Consider the following 19,573-nt stretch of genomic DNA (forward strand, 5'->3'; position numbering starts at 1 on the left):
GATAAGATTCCAACAATAAGAGATAAAAGATTTCCAACTTCATTCCACGCTACCAATCCGATAGGTAAGACAAAAGGCGTTTCGGTATTGATATCCAGACGGACTCCATTCCAAATTGTGGACACTTTGATTGACCCTGAAGGTCGATATATTTTTCTGAAAGGGAAGCTGAATCAGCACCCCATTACTATCGCCAATGTCTATGCCCCAAACGTGAGGCAGGTAGCCTTCTTCCGCAAAATCAAAGAACTCTTAACAACGTTTGTCTCAGGAACCCTTATTTTTGGAGGGGATTTTAACACCCCTTTAAATCCTCTTATAGATACCTCAAATGGTTCATCGAGTTTACCATTCAGGGCCCTAAAACAAATCAAGATTCAATTTAAAGATCTCATGCTTCATGACACATGGAGAATCCTGAACCCTCAGACTAAGGACTACACATACTTCTCCAATATACACCAAAAATATTCCAGAATCGACTACCTCCTCCTCTCACAGCCTGACCTTCCACTTCTGACGGACTCAATAATTGAACCTATGACTTTCTCAGATCATCACCCAGTAACCATGACTCTGACTTTCCCAGAAAAGAACAACATAACTAAGACCTGGAGACAACACGGCGGTACTGAAAGACCCCTCTGACACATTAGAGTTTAAGGAGACATTAAAAGATTATTTTTTGCGCAACGAAAATGACGATACTTCACTGACTACACAATGGGAAGCTCACAAATGTGTCATAAGGGGAGAGTTTATTAAAAAAATTACCAGCATAAAAAAAGAACAATCCAAAATAAGATCCCTGTTAGAACGCATTCACCAGCTAGAACTTGCGCACAAGCGAACATTGGCAATCTCCACACTCGACGAGCTAACGCACACTAGGGCACTCCTGTCTGAGGAGCTTAACATGAAAATTAAAAGACAGTATATATTGAGATACAAGATATACTACGAGCAAGGAAATAAATGCGGCAGATTACTTGCAAAAGCAGTTCAAAACAAGAAAACCGCTCACACCATTCATCAGATAGGAGACAAACAAGGCGAGATGCATTCCTCGAATGATGAGATTGCAAAGCAGTTTGAACTTTATTACCAAAACCTCTATAACATTCCTTCCAATCCTAAATGCCAGCAGAAATCAGATAAAAGAGCGAAACTTATACAAGACTTCCTAGAACAATATGGCCCTCCCCAAATTTCAGGGAATGCTGCAAAAGAACTAGAAAATCCCATCTCAGGCCCAGAATTTGACAGAGCTATCAAAGAAATGAAGATAGGCAAGGCCCCAGGCCCGGACGGCCTACCCTTACAATACTATAAAACTTTCACCGAAATACTGAAACCGAGGTTCTTAAAGACGTTCCAATCTCTTCACTCAGAACAACACCCCCCCAAACAACTTCTAGAAGCACACATTACGGTGATACCCAAAGAAGGTAAAGACGCGACCCAGGTTACCAATTACAGGCCTATCTCCTTAATAAAAGTAGACGTGAAAATCTACGCTAAAATCCTTGCAAATAGGATCCTCCCCTTATTAACTTCTTTAGTTTCTTTAGATCAAGTGGGATTTATCCCGGGTAGGGAGGGTCGCGATAATACAATAAAAGCTCTTAACATAAATCATTGGCTAACCTCTAAGCGGAAACAAGGAGTTCTTCTTGTCCCTAGACGCCGAAAAGGCGTTCGATAGAGTGGCCTGGGATTTTATCGATGCAGTACTAAAACATATAGGTTTTTTGCCCCAAATGAGATCATATATTAAGGTCCTGTATTCTAATCCAACAGCAAGAGTCAGGGTCAATGGCCACCTATCGAATGCCTAAAACCTTCGCAACGGAACCAGACAGGGATGTCCCCTATCTCCACTATTATTTGTTCTAACACTTGAACCCCTGCTTAATAAAATTAAATCAAATAGAGACATCGTGGGAATCGAGATTCATGACAAAACATATAAAATAGCAGCCTTCGCTGACGATATGCTTCTTTTTCTCTCGAATCCTCATATTTCCATACCTAACCTTCTAAAAGATCTAGAACACTTCCACTTACTGTCAAATTTTAAAATCAACCACTCCAAATCCAACGCCCTCAACATCTCATTACCCAATGATAAGGTAGAACTATGCAAGAAAAATTTCCCATTTAGGTGGGCCAACCACAGTATCACATATTTAGGAATTGAAATCTCATCAAACATGAAAGACCTCTTCCGCCTCAACTTCGAACCCGTTCTAAGAGAAACACAGGAAGATTTGAAAAGATGGAATGCCCTAAATGTATCCTGGTTCGGTCGAGCCTCCCTGATTAAAATGACCATTCTACCAAGGTTTCTCTATATTATGCAGACAATCCCAATCAAAATCCCCTTGTCATTTTTCGCCGCATTCAGAAAAGCTTGCTCCTTATTCATTTGGAGGGGTAAATCCCCTAGAATCAAATTCTCGCGACTAATTTTACCCAAGAGCAGAGGTGGAATTGCCCTACCCGACCTTAGGAAGTACCATCAAGCTGCCCTACTGACGAGAATTGTAGACTGGAATATACATCACACAGTGAAAGACTGGGTCTCCCTAGAACAAGCGCAATACCCTCATGAGCTAAAAACTTTACCATGGATCAACCCTAAGTATCACCCAAACTTCCTAAAAACACATCCACTTATTGGACCTACACTCAAAAGCTTCCGTAATACTTTTAAAGTAAAAAATCAGTCTCCATGGCTCAGCCCCCTTACACCGCTACAACACAACCCTGACTTTCCCCCAGGCATGGAAAAATCGTTTCCAACACATCAATGGCCATACAAAGAGATCCTAGAAAAACACTTTGTTAAACATGGGAAATTACTCTCTAGAGAAGACATCTTAAAAGATATCAATCTGTCCCTCTTATCTCAATGGAATTATATTCAAATTAGATACTTTTTAACCAATAACGAGAACATCCTTCACTGGAGAAGACCCCTCACTTCGCTAGAAAATCTCTGCACTAAAACATCCCCACACAGACATATTATCTCGACTGTTTACAACTCTCTATTTGAAGACGACAATGACTTCTCCAGCTCATCCTGTAAAGCATGGGAAAGAGACCTCGACATAGAATTGACTGAAGATGACTGGGAGACAATTTATCTTTACGCACACAAAGGATCACTAAATGTGGCCACACAAGAAAGTGGCTTCAAGATCATCACCAGATGGTACAGAACCCCTACATTTCTTCATAAAATTTCACCCCTGGTGTCTGACAGATGTTGGAGATGTAAAAGAGAGGAGGGCTCTATGCTACACATTTGGTGGTCATGTCCTCTAATTCAGTCCTTCTGGGTATCGGTACATGAAACAGTTAAATTAGTAACATCGTCAAACCTAAGCTTTACCCCGGCCCAGTATCTATTACATTTCAGTTCGTTGCATAACAATCAGTATTTGAAATCACTCCCCATGTTCATGATTAATGCAGCACGGCACTATATCCCTTCTCACTGGCGGTCTTCTAACACTCCAACAAAAGCTGAGTGGTTTAGGAGAATAAATAGCATGGAAAAAGTTGAGGAACTCATTAGTATTTCCCATGAAAGAATTACTAAATTCTACGCAACCTGGTCTAACTGGTCAACATTCAAAGACTCTCAACATTACAAATCTATTATAAAATAAAGTTATAGATAGGAGTAGATATTGAAACATTTCAGGACTTCTAACCTTTTATTTTTTCTCTCTTTCCCTCCCCCTCCCCCTCCTGTCCCCATTCCCCCCCCCTTCACAAATTTGCTTGACCAAGCAACTATATTCCCTCATCTTAGTTCTATAATGAAGGCACTTTTGCTACATATATGCCTTTATGAAATTGATTATTTGCAACCTCTTTATGATTGTTCATTTTTTTGATGTATACAATCCTTCACAGTTATTGTGCTTCTGTAAGTGTTTGATGTATTATGCTTTATTATTCACCCAATAAAGACTCTTTGTGAAAAAAAAAAAAAAAACACATCTAAAGTGAAAACATTTCTTTGTTTTTATTTGAGTATGTTAAAAATCCAATCAGGTTTTTATTACTGTTTGTGTCTCCTCTAGGGAGGCACACTCTTTCTATTTTTCAAGGGATGGGAGATTCCAATGTCGCTGGGACTGAGGCCTCGTACACACGACCGTTTTCCTCAAAAGAATCCATCAAGAAACTTGGTGGCAGAGCTTTTTTGCCGAGGAAAACGGTCGTGTGTATGAAAAACATACACACGACCGTTTTCCTCGGCAAAAAAGCTCTGCCACCAAGTTTCTTGATGGATTCTTTTGAGGAAAACATCAAGAAAACTGTCGAGGAACTCGACGAGAAAGAAAGAGAACAAGTTCTCTTTTTCTTCGACGGGAGTCTCAATTTCCTAGTCGTGTTCCTCGTCGGGCTGGTTTTTGACGAGAAACACGTTCGTGTGTATGCTTAGAAACCCACGCATGCTCAGAATAAAGTATGAGACGGGAGCGCATCTTTGGTAAAAGTAGCGTTCGTAATGAAGATAACACATTTGTCACGCTGTAACAGACTGAAAAGTGCAAATCGTCTCTTACCAAACTTTTACTTAACACGCAGTAACATGAGATTAGCAAAAGCAGCCCCAAGGGTTGTGCCAGTGGAATCAAACTTCCCCTGCCGTTGTATGTGTTGTACGTCACCGCGTTTGAGAACGAGGTGATTTGGTCTTGACAGTGTGTACGCAAAGAAAGGTTGTTAAGTTTCTCCACAAGCCTGACAAGTAACTCGTCGAGGAAAACGATGTTTCATTTACGACGAGTTCGTCGGTCGTGTGTACGGGGCCTGAAAGTAATGGGTAATCCAAAACTTTGAGTTGTCTCTGAAATAGGAATAGAAGGAAATCTTCCAGTGGGTGCTCTTGTTCCAGTGACAATTGAATTTTAAACAACAATTGTTAGGAAAAGTCTTAAGAAATTCATATGGAAATTCTCAGAACTTTCAAATGTAATTTGAAAGATTCAATTTGCATGAACAGTTGATTTTAGAATGAATGGACTCCAAACACTGTTAGAAATTCATTAATTAGAAAAAACATTTCAAACCTGCTCCTTTGATTTTTTTTTTGTAACTACAGTAACTCAGTTTAACCCACCAATGATTAGAAAAATGCACAAACTTTCTTAGAATATTATTTTCCTAGGAATTTTCATTTGAAATTCTACCCGTATACAGCCATCTTAATTAGTCATTTCCCTCATATTGGAAAAATTGTTCTTTTTGTCTATAGCAGGGTTCCTCAAACTTTCCAACCAAAGTGTCAGTTTACTTAAGACTTTGAAGGGGGGCCGAACTATGGCCAGTGTAAGCAGAAAATGACCGATGTCAATGGGGATAAACAATGCCCCATCATTGGTGTTAGTGGGAGGAATAGTGCCCCATTAGTATAAGGGAAATAGTGTCCCATCACTGGTGTCAATGGTAGGAATTATGTCCTATTGTTGGTGCCCGTGGAAGGAATAGTGCCTTGAATCAGTGGGAGGAATAGCTCACCTAGAGCTGAACAAAGGCAAGCTAAGAGCCGCAGTTTGAACAGAGAGGAGGAATTTTTACCATTCCTTGGTCTATCTTAAATGAAAACTAAATGTTTTGTTTAGATATACTTTAAGGCTCCTTTCACATCTGCACAAGGGAATGTGTATAAAAATCTTGTGCATTTCCACAATGCTCAAAAAATGAGTGTCCTTATTGTAGTTGCATTCATTCTTAATGGCACCTCAATGCACTTTGCTAGTGCACCGGAACACATGGTAATAAAGTATCGTGTTCTGGTGCATGTCTTTGGTGCAGTTTCAGTGCATTGGGCAGCCCCTTCAAATGAATGATCTGCCCTAATGCCACACATATTGTCACAGTAAAATATGCATTAATGCACAAACTCTCACTTAGATGTGAACGGAGCATTAGTGAAGAAAGAGAAGCGCATATCACAAAAGCTGAAACATGTTTTAGAAGCTCAGACCACCCCCTCATCCCACGATACATACACTCTTTATAGCCTATGCTCTATAGTGTGAGCAAAGCACATAGAAAACAATTATCATCAATGTGGAGTGGTGACCAAGTCATGAGAAGTAGGTTTTTTGAAAACATATACCATTTGTGATTTTTTACACCATACTTCAGCTGGACAGATGTTTAAATCATTAAACCATTGGACTCAAAGTTGTATTGGTAAGAAATGTGAAGATTTTATTCCTGTCTTATTTTGTTTTCCTTGTAGGACATATGCATCAGTGCTGTCAAAGAAAAAGACATTGAAGCAAAACTGAAAAATGTCATTAATGAATGGAGTGCCCATATATTCACTTTTGCCCAGTTCAAGACAAGAGGTGAACTGCTATTGAAAGGGTCAGATACCTCTGAGAAAATCGCTCTGATGGAAGACAGTCTCATGATATTGGGGTCCATTATGAGTAATAGGTAAACGGATAACCACTAAAGCATTTGTCCCAATATTTATCCTATTAGTGCAGAGTGTTTGATAAAATAATATAGGACAACGTGTGGAAGCCGTTCTAGACAATTTTAAAAATTTCCGTGGCTTAAATGTGGACCTGAATCTCTTTGGAGTGTTTTGTTTGGCCTATGCAGGTACTTTAAGGTATGCTGTTAAATATTTGCCATTGTATGCAAACATTTTTTGCACTTTTTATTTTTCCTCGTTGAGCATTTTCCGTGTAATCTAAGCTTTACAGTTTTCATTTCTGCGATCATAAATAGGAGCACACACCGCAGACCTTTGTAACATTAATGTTACATTTTAAATGTGGATCTATCCTATCGATAAAATGGCTTTTAAATGGACAGACATAGAGATAAAAACTGTAAAACTCCCAGCAGGTTAAGAGCATCTAAACAATAGTACACTTATCACTAGCTGACATTTATGTGACACCTCTATTCCTGTGTACAGATCTGATCAATGTTTATGAAATGCTTGGAATTAGGAACACAAACATGTTGAAATGTATCCAACCCCATCATTCTTTTATTTTTTTCTAATATAAAATTATTTTCAAGTAAATGATAGATCTTTCCTTTCCTGGACGGGGCTAATATGTTGACTAAACTATTCATGTATCGCTTGTTATACAGGAGTATATGAAATCTCACACAAAAACATTTACTGCTATGCTACACAAGGTTGTAAAGCCTTGTGTTTTTTCACCTTAATGCATCCTATGCATTAAGGTAAAAAAAAACCTTGCACTCTCTGGCCCCCCCGAACCCCCGTTTTACTTACCTGAGCCCCGAACTTCCATGAGAGCGTCCCCACATTGTTCTCCCCACGGCTTTTTGGCTCTTCATTGGATAGATTGATGGAAGCGCAGCCATTGGCTCTCACTGTTGTCAATCAAATCCAATGATGCGGCTATGTACTCCAAATGTATTACACAGGAGTGCGCCTGGAAGGTAACCCCCTCGGGAGAACGCTTCCCAGAGGGGGCTAGCTATTGCGTGGAGCAGCCGTGGGACCCCTGGACAGGAGGATCTGATGGCGGGAATGTCTCCCCACTATCACAATATAATGACACAGTGGGAAGAATTCCTCTATCCACCTCAAATGTGTGTATGGGTGAATTGGGTCAATTTTTTAGTTCAATTGACTGGTTGAGTGAAGAAAACAAAGTCATCTATGTCCAGCCTTAATTCAGTCATGATTACCAATTAACCTGAGATTCCTTTGGACCAAGGGTATCTACTGACTTACAGTATGTGCATGTAAAAATCCTCTACATAATTCTTTAATCATTTATGACATTTTTGTTTAACAGGTATAATGCACCATTTAAGCCAACCATACAACAATGGGTGCATAAGTTATCCAACACAACAGAGATCATAGAGAGCTGGCTTAATGTGCAGAACCTCTGGATTTACCTGGAAGCTGTGTTTGTTGGTGGTGACATTGCAAAGCAACTACCTCAGGTGTGTACTGTCTGAACAATATTTGTTATATGCAAATCCAGAAGGTGGCATTGGCACTGCAATCAGGTGACTTCAAGTACAGGTGCACAGAACACCAAAGAAGAAAAGGAAACACCAAGTGAAAAGTAGCCCTGGATGCTGACATACTTAAGATCAAAGATGACGTGTCAAATTAATATGTCATGCTTCTACAGGGCCTGCGGAAGCCTAAAGTATAACTAAAGGCACATTTTTATTTTTTTCTGGACATAGTGGAGAGGGAATAGAACAACGGTTTTTATTGCTACCTCTGCCCTCATTAGGGGAGATTCATCCTCTCTATTTGTCCAGTTTTCTATTATCAAGAGTGAAAGTAAAAGAAAATCCCGCATTTTGGGTTGGTCACAGGACAGTTATGCCGCGTAAACTTCCTTTTAATAGTGCCGTTGTACATCTTGTACGTCACTGCGTTCTTGGTGTTCGGAATTTCCGACAACATTTGTGCGACCATGTGTATGCAAGACGAGTTTTTCAGCCAACATCCGTCGGAAAAAAATTCACGGTTTTGTTGTCAGAATTTCCGATCGTCTGTACGCAGCATAAGAGACGGGAAATCTTCATTTTGGCACACTTGATTTGGTGACCTAGTTCTTTTTGGGATTGTTACATATAGGGCCAGGGAATCCTATTTTTAGCATAGGCTATACTTTTTAATATTGATAGGTATATAACAATTTTTAGGGTTCATTCTCGCCTATGCGTGAACTACAGTGTGTATGGTAATGCACACATGTAAGGGTGAATGCGCATGTAAAGTTTTCCTTTAAAAACACTCAAGCACTGTACACACGCTTGGTTTTCTCGGCGGTAAAAAGTCAAGAAAACCAAGGGGAAAGCAGAGAATCCGGCAGGAAAACTGCCATATAGCTTTGGACGGGAATCCCGGCCGTGTGTATGCTCCATCGGCACTGCCTCGCAGTGTTTCCCATAGGTAAGTAGTAGATCTGGTGGGGAAAAAAACGCCAGGAATCCCGATGGGAAAATAGAGAGCAGGTTCTCCATTTTCCCGCCGGGATTCCCGACTGTTTTCCTGATGGGAAAACTGCAAGGAAGCAATACACATGTCCGGTTTTCCCCGGCCAAAAGCTCTCCTGGCAGTTTTCCTGCCGGGAAAACCGATCGTGTGTACGAGGCTTCATAGGAATTAATAGGATTTCTACTTCGAATGGGTTTTATGCAGTAAAATCGTTTTTTTACAGCAGGAAATGAACAACTGTAAACAGACCCAAAGAAGTACCGTATTTTTCGCTCCATAAGACGCACCTAGGTTTTAGAGGAGGAAAACAAGAAAAAAATATTCTGAACCAAATAGTGTACTAAAATATTTACCAGTGCCATGAAATGCAGCCTGACCTGTGCCCATTAACCCCCTTAGCGGTAAACCCGAGCATGACTCGGGGTAAGTTTTCAATGTTAGGATCGGTATCCCCGAGTCACACTCGGGGTGGACGTGCAGAGTGTGCAGCGGCGCGCCTTACCTGCTCACTGAATCAACAGGCAAGTTACTTACCTTGTCCCTGGATCCAGCGATGCCACCCCGCTGTGTGAGCAAGCGGGTCCTCCTCGCTCGATTCACAGTCTCCCCGTGTGCCGCCGATCTCCGTTCCCTGTGACGTTACGACGCACGGGAGCGGAGAACGGCGCCAAATTCAAAAAAGTAAACAAACACTATACATACAGTATACTGTAATCTTATAGATTACAGTACTGTATGTAAAAAATACACACCCCCCTTGTCCCTAGTGGTCTGCCCAGTGCCCTGCATGTACTTTTATATAATAAAAACTGTTTTTTTCTGCCTGAAAACTGTAGATTGTCCAAAAGTGTCCCTTTATGTCAAAAATGGTTTTAGATCAGCTAGAAAACAGCGATAATAAATTATAATCACTTGCAGAATTGTGCGATAGCGATTTGTGGGGAAATTCGTCATACAAAAAATAATAATAATGACAGCGACAATTCTGCAACTGAGCAAATTTCAGTGATTTTGAGTTGATTACATTATTGAATAATTTTTATTATAATTATATTATTATTTGTTATAATTATTTTTAATTATTTATTATATTATAATTTATAATTTTGTTTTTTAAAAAAATGTCATACCCGGGATGCCTACTAGACTCTTGTTTGGTCAGATTTAGGTGAGTTATTCCTAAAAATTACAGACCTACAGTATAAAGCGCCAAATTTCCTTGCAAAATAATTGTACCGCTTTTGGTACGTAATTCCAGACAGAATCATACCGCCAGGGAGGTTAAGAAATAAGCCTGACCTGTGCCAATTAAGAATACAGCCTGACTGGTGCCCATTAAGAATACAGCCTGACCTGTGCCCGGCGACTGGCGAGGACGTCATCATATCCGCCTGTCGCTCAGATAGAAGAAAGAGCAGCAGGAGCGGCAGTACTCCATTCGGCCACTGGGGCTGCTGTCTTCTGTGAGTGACAGGCTTAGCCAGGAGATTTCAAGGCTTGCGGGAGACAGCAGCCGGCTATCGAGACATAGCGGCGGAAGCTAGCGGCAGTGACGGGGGGGAAACCTGGTCAGTATTCGCTCCATAAGACGCAGGGACATTTTCCCCCATTTTTTTTGGGGGGGGGGGGGGGGAGTGCGTCTTATGGAGAGAAAAATACGGTAATTCTTCTTTTTTTTTTTTTTAATTGCAGGTTTGTTCAATACAAACATTTAGCAAGAAAATATCATCATAAGAGTAAAACTGAGATATACAGGCAACCCCTAAAACAATTATTTGGTTTTATCTTCAAATATAAGTAAAATGTTTGAATAGAAAAATCAACCAAAAACATGCAATTGAGCTAAGGGAGTTAGAAATAGTCACTCAAAAAAATTTAGTGTATGTTCACTCTAATTATTAAACCAAGCAATAGGCAAATTCCGATTTACCTGTTTGCTTTTCACATTAAGGAAAAGGAGTGAGAATTCCCAGCTCATGTAGTAAATCAGCCTCAGAGTTCTTTAAATGGGCACATGCTGTAGAGTTGAAGTCCACCATTGCAGTCCAGCTTGAGCTAACACTATATCCATTTTTTCCCTGAAAGCTCTTAAATACACAAAGCTTTTAGTCCATTGGTCAAATATTCATAGCTTTATGTACCAAAACAATATATAAATAAATTTTTCAATGCTGCATTATATTTATGTATTTTAAATAAAAATATGCTAATTAGAAAGCAAACATTTTAAATTTTAAAGTATATAAAATGAAATTACATTGGTGCCACTGCTGTTTTTAAACATGTCCAAACTGCCAAAAGGCTGTTGATTATGTTCAGCCAGTCTTGTGAGCATGGTACCTCCTGACGGACATTACAGCTGGGACAGCGATCTTGTTTTTTTCCCACTGCAGCTAAAACATTTTCATTTCGTTTTTAGATGGAGTAGAGAAGAGTTATAACCCCTGCCAAGTTTTTTTTGTTGTTGTATCCCATTGGGGACATTTCCCTTCCTGTTGCGTCTCTGGCACAAGAAAAGAAGTTGGAGAAAATCTTAGTGAGGGGAATTCCAGACAGTTCCTGGAACAAGCGTCCCCAGTGGAAGGTTTTTCCTTATCCCTTTTAATGGGGACTGTCATCAGTACAATCAGGGGTGTATCTTCCTAATGGAGACACAATGAGCATTAAAAACTTCAGAGGGTCTAACCCTCACTCTGTTACTTTAGGTAATATAACTTGGTCACTGAGCTGCCCCCAGGTTGCTGATGGAATAATAAAAGACCATCACCCTTCTTTTGGGGTCACCACTTTGATCCTGCCTTTTGCCAGCATAGTCACACGTTCCCCAGATTGATAATGCTGTGCAATGCATAAATGGTTAACGGTACTTCCACTCTCATTAGCATCCCTGTTGTTCAGATATAAAAATATGCTTATTTTAAAGGGGCCCTTTCACATTGGCTGTCCGATCAGGTCCACCTGCCAGTTTTTCCAGGTGGACCTGATTGAACCTTGCTGTCTCCCCTATGGATCGGCAGATGTTGGCCGCTGTCCGATCTGAATCTGCCCACAAAATCCAGATGAATGGTGGTCCTATTTTCCATCCGTCTGGCGGATCGCATAGGAACAAATGAAAATGGAAAGATGGTCAGTTTCCATCCGATTTCCCCATAGAGGAGAGTGGAACTGTGTCCGTGTTTACTCTGCACAGTGAGCGAAGACAGACCTGTCATCCACCTGCTTAACGGGGATCAGCGACATTCGTTGTGAAAGGAGCCTTATATTCAGATGCTTATATTATCTATTTAAATACAACTGCTAATTATTTTAAATAATCGAAAAGACAGTGGGAATAATGGCCTCTTTTGTTCCTGGAGTTTTACTTTAGTTACAGCAGAATGTGTAAAAGTACAGAGAGAAACACAATTGGATTAGTTGGACCAAATTAGTCATAGATATGTTATAATTATACATACTGTATGCGTTATATACATTATAGATGCTCTTTATAATTAGTGAACGTTAAAATGAAAGAGAATGAGATGTATTCAATTTGTGAAAAACAGAATGCACAAGGACATAATTCTCCACTTAGTGGATCTTTACACCACTGAGACTAGAAATTGTGTACACTTTTGTGCATTTTGCTATGTTTAAAATGTTTTCAAATGAATGCAAATGCTATTTTTATTCTTTTGGAGCAACCAGTGTATACAAAGTATACGCTGGCAGCAAATGTTTACATTTCTGGCTTAGCCCTAGTATAGAGGGAAGGGAAAAAAGAGTATATGAATAGTAAGCACGGTCACACATGTTATCGCTGTAGGAACAGCCCATGACACAGCAGTGAACAAAGGGTAGATGTCTCTTGTGCCAGTGATTGTCAAGAAAGATATAAGTTGCCTTGGTTACTGCATCTATAATATATTTGTGTGAATGTATGAACAGATGTTAATACGCAAGAAACTGATAAAGCCCCTTTGAAGTGTATGTATGGTTACAACATATTTCCAAATGACTACATCTATGAAATACAACCTTTGCAAATCCAAGAATTTATATCAAAAAGCTAAGATTTATGAGAATTAAATTAATGTTTGTTAGAACATTGTCATTAAAATTGAAGCCTTTTAAATTCTAGCAGTTGTGCAAGGTTGTTACTGTAAATATTGCATGGCAAAATGCATTGGACTTTATTAGATGGAGTTTTACAGGGAGAAGTGGCCAGTGGGAATTCATAACAGACAACAATATGTATAAAGGGTAAGGAAACTCAAAAATCTTCTTACCCTTTTGCCCCCTCCTGAGCTGAAATACTCGGCCCCCCCAAGATCCATACCATAAGCTTTCATCACCAAGTTCTGCCACAAAGTGGACATTCTGCACCCTTGCTTTTTTAACTAATTTGAGAAACATTTCTTAATAGGGTCAGAGACCAAGAAAATTTTTTATTTCAGGTAAAGTGGGGAAAGCTTATTACTTCTGACAATGTTTTAATTGCTGCCTGTTTCTTTCTGTCTTGGGGATACCCATACCCCTAAGGCAGGGGTCTCAAACTCAAATTACCTGAGGGCCACAAGACAAGTTTTCATATGCCATGGGGGGCCGCATGCAAACTTTCAAACTTCAAAAACAACAGTACTGGTGTCAGCGAACACATTATTAACCCCCAGCACTAGTGTCAGCGAGCGCATTATTACCACCTGCACTGGTGTAAGTCAGGGTTTGACAAATTTGCTTGTAATCTAGGAGCCAGCTAAAAAAGTTAGGAGCCAGAAAACGCACCCCGTCCCGACGAGCTTGCGTGCAGAAGCGAACGCATATGCGAGCAGCGCCCGCATATGTAAATGGTGTTCAAACCACACATGTGAGGTATCGCCGCGATTGGTAGAGCGAGAGCAATAATTCTAGCACTAGACCTCCTCTGTAACTTAAAACATGCAACCTGTAGATTTTTTTAAACGTCGCCTATGAAGATTTTAAAGGGTAAAAAAGTTTGTCGGCATTCCACAAGCGGGCGCAATTTTGAAGCGTGACATATTGGGTATGAATTTACTCGGCGTAACATTATCTTTCATAATATTTAGAAAAATGGGGATAACTTTACTGTTGTCTTATTTTTTAATTAAAAAAAAGTGTAATTTTTTCCAAAAAAAGTACGCTTGTAAGACCGCTGCGCAAATACGGCGTAACAGAAAGTATTGCAACGATCGCCATTTTATTCTCTAAGGTGTTAGGATAAAAAATATATATAATGTTTGGGGGTTCTAATTAGAGGGAAGAAGATGGCAGTGAAAATAGTGTAAAATGACATTAGAATTGATGTTTAACTTGTAATGCTTAACTTGTAATACCAACGGCCACCACCAGATGGCGCCAGCTCACATCTGGTGGTAATAACTTGTAATACCAACGGCTCACCACCAAATAGCGCCAGCTCACAAAAAAAATAAAAATTTTTTTTTTTTTTTTTGCTCCCCCCACTTCTGCCCTGCCTGGGGGCCATTTATAACTGGTCCGCGGGCCGGTACTTTGAGACCACTGCCCTAAGGTAACATGTTCACAGTGAAGAGACAAATGTTAACTCTTCCCTATTCCAAAGCATAAACCAAGTTTGGCTGACCTTTTAGGTTTAATTTATATGACTGGGAAATATTAACCTGTTTATGCTGGCCTCAGATACAGTATGTGGCTTCTTGGCGGGGTCTTCTTCTGAGATACCATATACTGTATATGTGCACTGTCGTTCATGCTGGAAGCGCATTTCTTGGCATGCTCCCAGCAGAGAGACCAAGCTATCACCGACAGCTCCTGGTCTTGTACTAAGGATCAAGAGCCAGGAGAACCCTGAGATCATGCGCTATCAATTACCATTTAATACCAAATGAAGGACCAATATATTCTAAAAAAATAAAAAACAAGGTATAATTCACCTAAAGAGCACTGAGTAGTTGCAATGATATGTACTTACACATTCCAAAGTTCAGGTGACAATATTTGGTTTACTTTCTGGAATATTTGGTTTACTTTCTGAATGGCTAATGTTCAGGAGACAACTCTAAACTGGGTTTGTTTTGCTGTCTGCCATGAAGCGGTTTAATGGCAGAAGGTTAGTTAGATTCCTAACAGATTAAAGTGGTTGTAAAGCCTAAACCTTTTTTACCTTAATGCATTTCTTGCATTAAAGTAAAACAATGTTGAAGTATTCGCATCCCCCCTCCCTCTTACCTGAGGCCTCATTCGATCCAGCGCTGTGAATGTCTGCAGCTCTTTTCCCCCTCATTTCCAGTTCACACTGGCTGTTAGGGGGATTCCTTTAACCTATAACAACTAGTTCTGACTTTCACCCTATTATCGTCTAATTACATTACCTTATTGCTGGCATCACTCCATTAGCCACACCCAGATCTGTGCAGGGAACAGGGTATATAATAATAATGACCAACACAGATCAAGTCTACACACTGTTTGTTTATTTTTGGCTTGTACAGGATGTTAAAGCGGGAGTTCACCCAAAAATCAACTTTCTGCAGTTAGATCCAGCATACTGCTGACAGCTGCAGTATGCTGGTCTTTTTTTTTTTTGGTACTTATCGTTTTAGCAGTATTTCTTCTATGGCTCCGAGCGGGGAATCCTTCGGGGAATGGGCGTTCCCAAAGGCAAGCAAGTTGATTGACGGCCTTCGATAGCGTGTCACAGCTTCCGAAAATAGCCGAGGTGACACTTGGCTGTTTACGGCGCCTGCGCCTGCCGTGTAGAGCTGACTGCGCAGGCGCCGTAAATTGCAGAGTGTCACTCGTGTGTATTTTCGGAAGCCGTGACGCGCTATCGAAGGCTGTCAATCAACTTGCTTGTCTTCGGGAACGCCTATACCAGGAAGTAATCCCCGCTCGGAGCCATAGAAGAAATACTGCTAAAACGATAAGTACCAAAAAAAAAAAAAGACGTCAGCAGTATTCTGGATCTAACTGCAGAAAGTTGATTTTTGGGTGAACTCCCGCTTTAAATACACAGCATATGGGCGTTATTAATAATTTTCCACCAATAAGGGGTACATGTTCAAATTACAAGTTAACTTTACTTATTCAATTAACCAATTATAATGATACATATATTTAGAACTATTTACATATCTGTAGCTAAGCAAACTATTATGTCACTTAGAATATATGTAAAAATCACATTTGATTTCATGTCAGCCCAGACACATTGGTTATGCGAGTTCCTCATATCGAGTTTCAATTTCAACACAAGCTTACTTGGGAGTTGCAGTAGTTGAGGCAAGAGATGACCAGGAAGTGAATTAAGAGGTTTGTTATGTCAAGAAAGGGGCGTTTTTTTTAGATGCTGCAGAGGTGGCAAGATTTGGACAGTTATTGGATGTGGGGCTTGAAGGAGAGTTCAGAGTTCAGGACTACACCTAGGAACTTTGCATGCTGGGCTTATAGTTGTGCCATCGATTTTGACACATAGATCAGGGAAGGGGGCACATGGGGGAGGAAAAATGATTAGTTTGGTTTTTGGATAGATTGAGTTTGAGGAAGTGGTGTGACATCTAGACTGATAAACTGTATCTGTTGGTAAATTGGTGATACATAAGGAGACAGTGTCATCAGAGTAGAGGTGGTATTGGAAGCCATGGGTGGATATCAGCGGACCCAGGGAGGAGGTGTATATTTGAAAATAGGAGAGGTCCAAGAACAGATCCCTTGGAGACCCCAACAGAGAAAGGAAGAGGAGAGAAGGAAGTGGAATTTTAAATAACGCTAAATGTGCGGTTGGATAAGTAGGAAGAGAGCCACCAAAGAATACAGTCATGGAGACCAAAGGCATAGAGTTTTTGGAGGAGGAAAGGGTGGTCAACCATATCAAAGGCAGCAGAGAGGTCCAGGAGTAATGTCCATTGGTTTTGGCCATTAGTAGATCGTTTGAAAGGGGATTAAGAAGGCTATTATCAGCAAGGTGGTCGCTCAGTCAGATGTAGACCAGACATTCAAGGAGTTTGGATCAAAAGGGAGCAAGGAAATAGGGCATAGGTTTTTAAAATTGTATGGGTCCAGTGAGGGCTTTTTAAGTATGGGGCAGCACTAGTGCATGTTTTAGAGAGTTGGGAAAGATGCCAGAAGAGAGGGAGAGATTGAAGATGTGGGTTAGTGATTGTAGAATAGAGCCAGAAGGTGGTAAGATGGATGTTGGCAAGTATTTTAACAACCTTGTCTATAGTAGTGGGGTTGAAAGAGGGAAGTGATGATTGTACCTGTGGGCATGAAGTGTAAAGCGTGGAGGGTATCTGAACAGCAGAGTTCTCCTCGCAAATTGTATTAATCTTCTGTTTTGAAGTGATTGGCGATCTCCTGGGCAGTGAGTGAGTTAGTGGGTGGAAGCAGTGGAGGACAAAGTAGAGCGTTAAACGTAGAGAAGAGTTGACGGGGACAGAATGATAATTTGTTAATGAGAGTGATAAAATAGGTTTGCTTGGCAGTGAGGAGGCTGGAATTGTATTTTTGGAGTGCAGATTTATATTGGTTAAAATCTGATGTGAATGAGGCCTCAAGTTTTGACTGAGCTTTCTGCAGGTCTAGGTAATAACAGGTGAAGGGCTTGCATATTCTTGTGTAAAAGCAACCACCATATAGTCACTTTTGTGTATTAATTTCAGGGGTTTTTCTATGTGGTTCTAAAATTGGCAAATGAAAAGCTAAGAGTACTTACAGTGGGTGACCGCGATATTGTGTCAATCTCGCTCCCTTTCTCGGCAAGATTGAGCACCTACGAGCCCCATCGCGGGAGCCAGCGCCGAGCTGGCTAGCCGCGATGGAGACAAAGCCGTCATAGAAGCGACGGGAGATCCGACTTGGATTCCTGCCAATTCTAGCATCAGCATTTGGTATGCATTCCCGAGAGGGAGAACTCCACGCCAATTTTTAAATAAAAAACCGGCATGGGTTCCCCCCCCCCCAGGAGCATACCAGGCCCTTAGGTCTGGTATGGGTTGTAGGGAAACCCCCCCCCTACGCCGAAAAACCGACGTAGGGGGTCCCCCTACAATCCATACCAGACCCGTATCCAAAACACGCTACCCGGCCGGCCAGGAAGGGAGTGGGGACGAGCGAGCGCCCCCCCTCCTGAGCCGTACCAGGCTGCATGCCCTCAACATGGGGGGTCGGGTGCTCTGGGGCAGGGGGGGGCGTGCTGCGGGCCCCCCCCCCACCCCTGAGCACCCTGTCCCCATGTTGATAAGGACAGAGCCTCTTCCCGACAACCCTGGCCGTTGGTTGTCGGGGTCTGCGGGCGGGGGGCTTATCGGAATCTGGGAGCCCCCTCAAATAAGGGGGCCCCCAGATACCGGCCCCCCACCCTAAGTGAATGAGTATGGGGTACATCATACCCCTACCCATTCACCTGCAAGAAAAGTGTTAACACAAATAAACAACACAGGGTATTAAAATATTTTATGAGTCTGCTCCGGAGGCTCCCCCTGTCTTCTTTAGCTCTTTCAGCAGGGGGGGCTTCTTCTTCACCGCCGTCTGGTTCTCTTCCGCTCTCTGATTCTTCCGCTGATTCTGATTCTTCCGCTGTCCAGGGGGTCTCCTCCGCTCTCCTTCTGCTCTCCTGGGGTCTTCTCCACTCTCCAGGAGTCTTCTTCTATTTTCGCCGCTCTCCGCTGTTGACTCGGTGCACCCCTGTTGACTCGCCGCTCTCCGCTGTTGACTCGGCGCACCCCGGTTCTTCCTCCCGCTGTCCGGTGCCTTCTCCTTCAGGGCTGGCCGCCGCTATACTAGCGGCAGCCAGTCCGCTCTTCTGTGACGTCATCTTCTTCACTTCTCTTCTCCAGCCTTCTCCCGATGTTGACCCGCCGGCTCTTCTCGCTGCAATGACGGGTGCGCGGCTTGCATCCGACTTATATAGGCCTCACAGTCCCATCATGCTCCGGTACCTACCCACCTGCTACCTACCCACGTGGGTAGGTACCGGAGCATGATGGGAAGTCTGATCCCAGCCCCCCACATCTTCATATTAATCAGTGGAAAGGTCATTGGCTATTGACTAATGTGGAAGGGTTCACATTTATGAATTTTGCAGTGATCCAAGGTTATAATTTATTAAAATGTTAAGTGATAAAATAAATACTGTATATGTAAGTAAACCACTATATAACATTTAGTGATATATTTAGAAATGACCATAACAAATGAATGAATGGTGGAATTACTGAGATGTTCAAGGTAAAACCTACATGTATTTCAAAGGCCAAATAATAGGCTTTAGAAATGTCAGGGATGTATGTTCTAAATGATTATATGAATTATCTGCTTAAAATATTGCAGAGGGAAAACTAAACTACACATCAGATTTTTAATTACTTTGTTCTAAGTAATTTACTTCAAGTAGGCAATGTGTGCTATCAAGTAAGGTATTTGTCAACAAAAGGTTAATTTTATGCTACTAAACAATTAAAATTACTTGTGTAGTTTATTCCCATGATGATGTTGGTGGATAATCATTTTCTAAATAACAAAGATTTCTGTATTTTAAATCTTCTGAAGAGCGATGGAGAGAATATAAATGAGTAGACTGCAGATTGCAGAGGTTTA

At 41.2% G+C, this 19,573-nt stretch overlaps 1 protein-coding gene across 1 annotated transcript in view; it reads left to right on the forward strand.

Annotated features, from left to right (window-relative positions):
• LOC120940565 (dynein heavy chain 5, axonemal-like) overlaps positions 1-19,573 on the forward strand; it is a 445,728-nt gene that overhangs the window by 166,125 nt on the left and 260,030 nt on the right. The window contains exons 35-36 of the mRNA XM_040353506.1: positions 6,275-6,474; positions 7,830-7,983. Coding sequence (XP_040209440.1) covers positions 6,275-6,474; positions 7,830-7,983 — 354 coding nt within the window. The remainder of the gene's footprint in view (positions 1-6,274; positions 6,475-7,829; positions 7,984-19,573) is intronic.

The sequence above is a fragment of the Rana temporaria genome, chromosome 5, assembly GCF_905171775.1.
Source record: "Rana temporaria chromosome 5, aRanTem1.1, whole genome shotgun sequence".
In the NCBI taxonomy this organism is placed as follows: domain Eukaryota; kingdom Metazoa; phylum Chordata; class Amphibia; order Anura; family Ranidae; genus Rana; species Rana temporaria.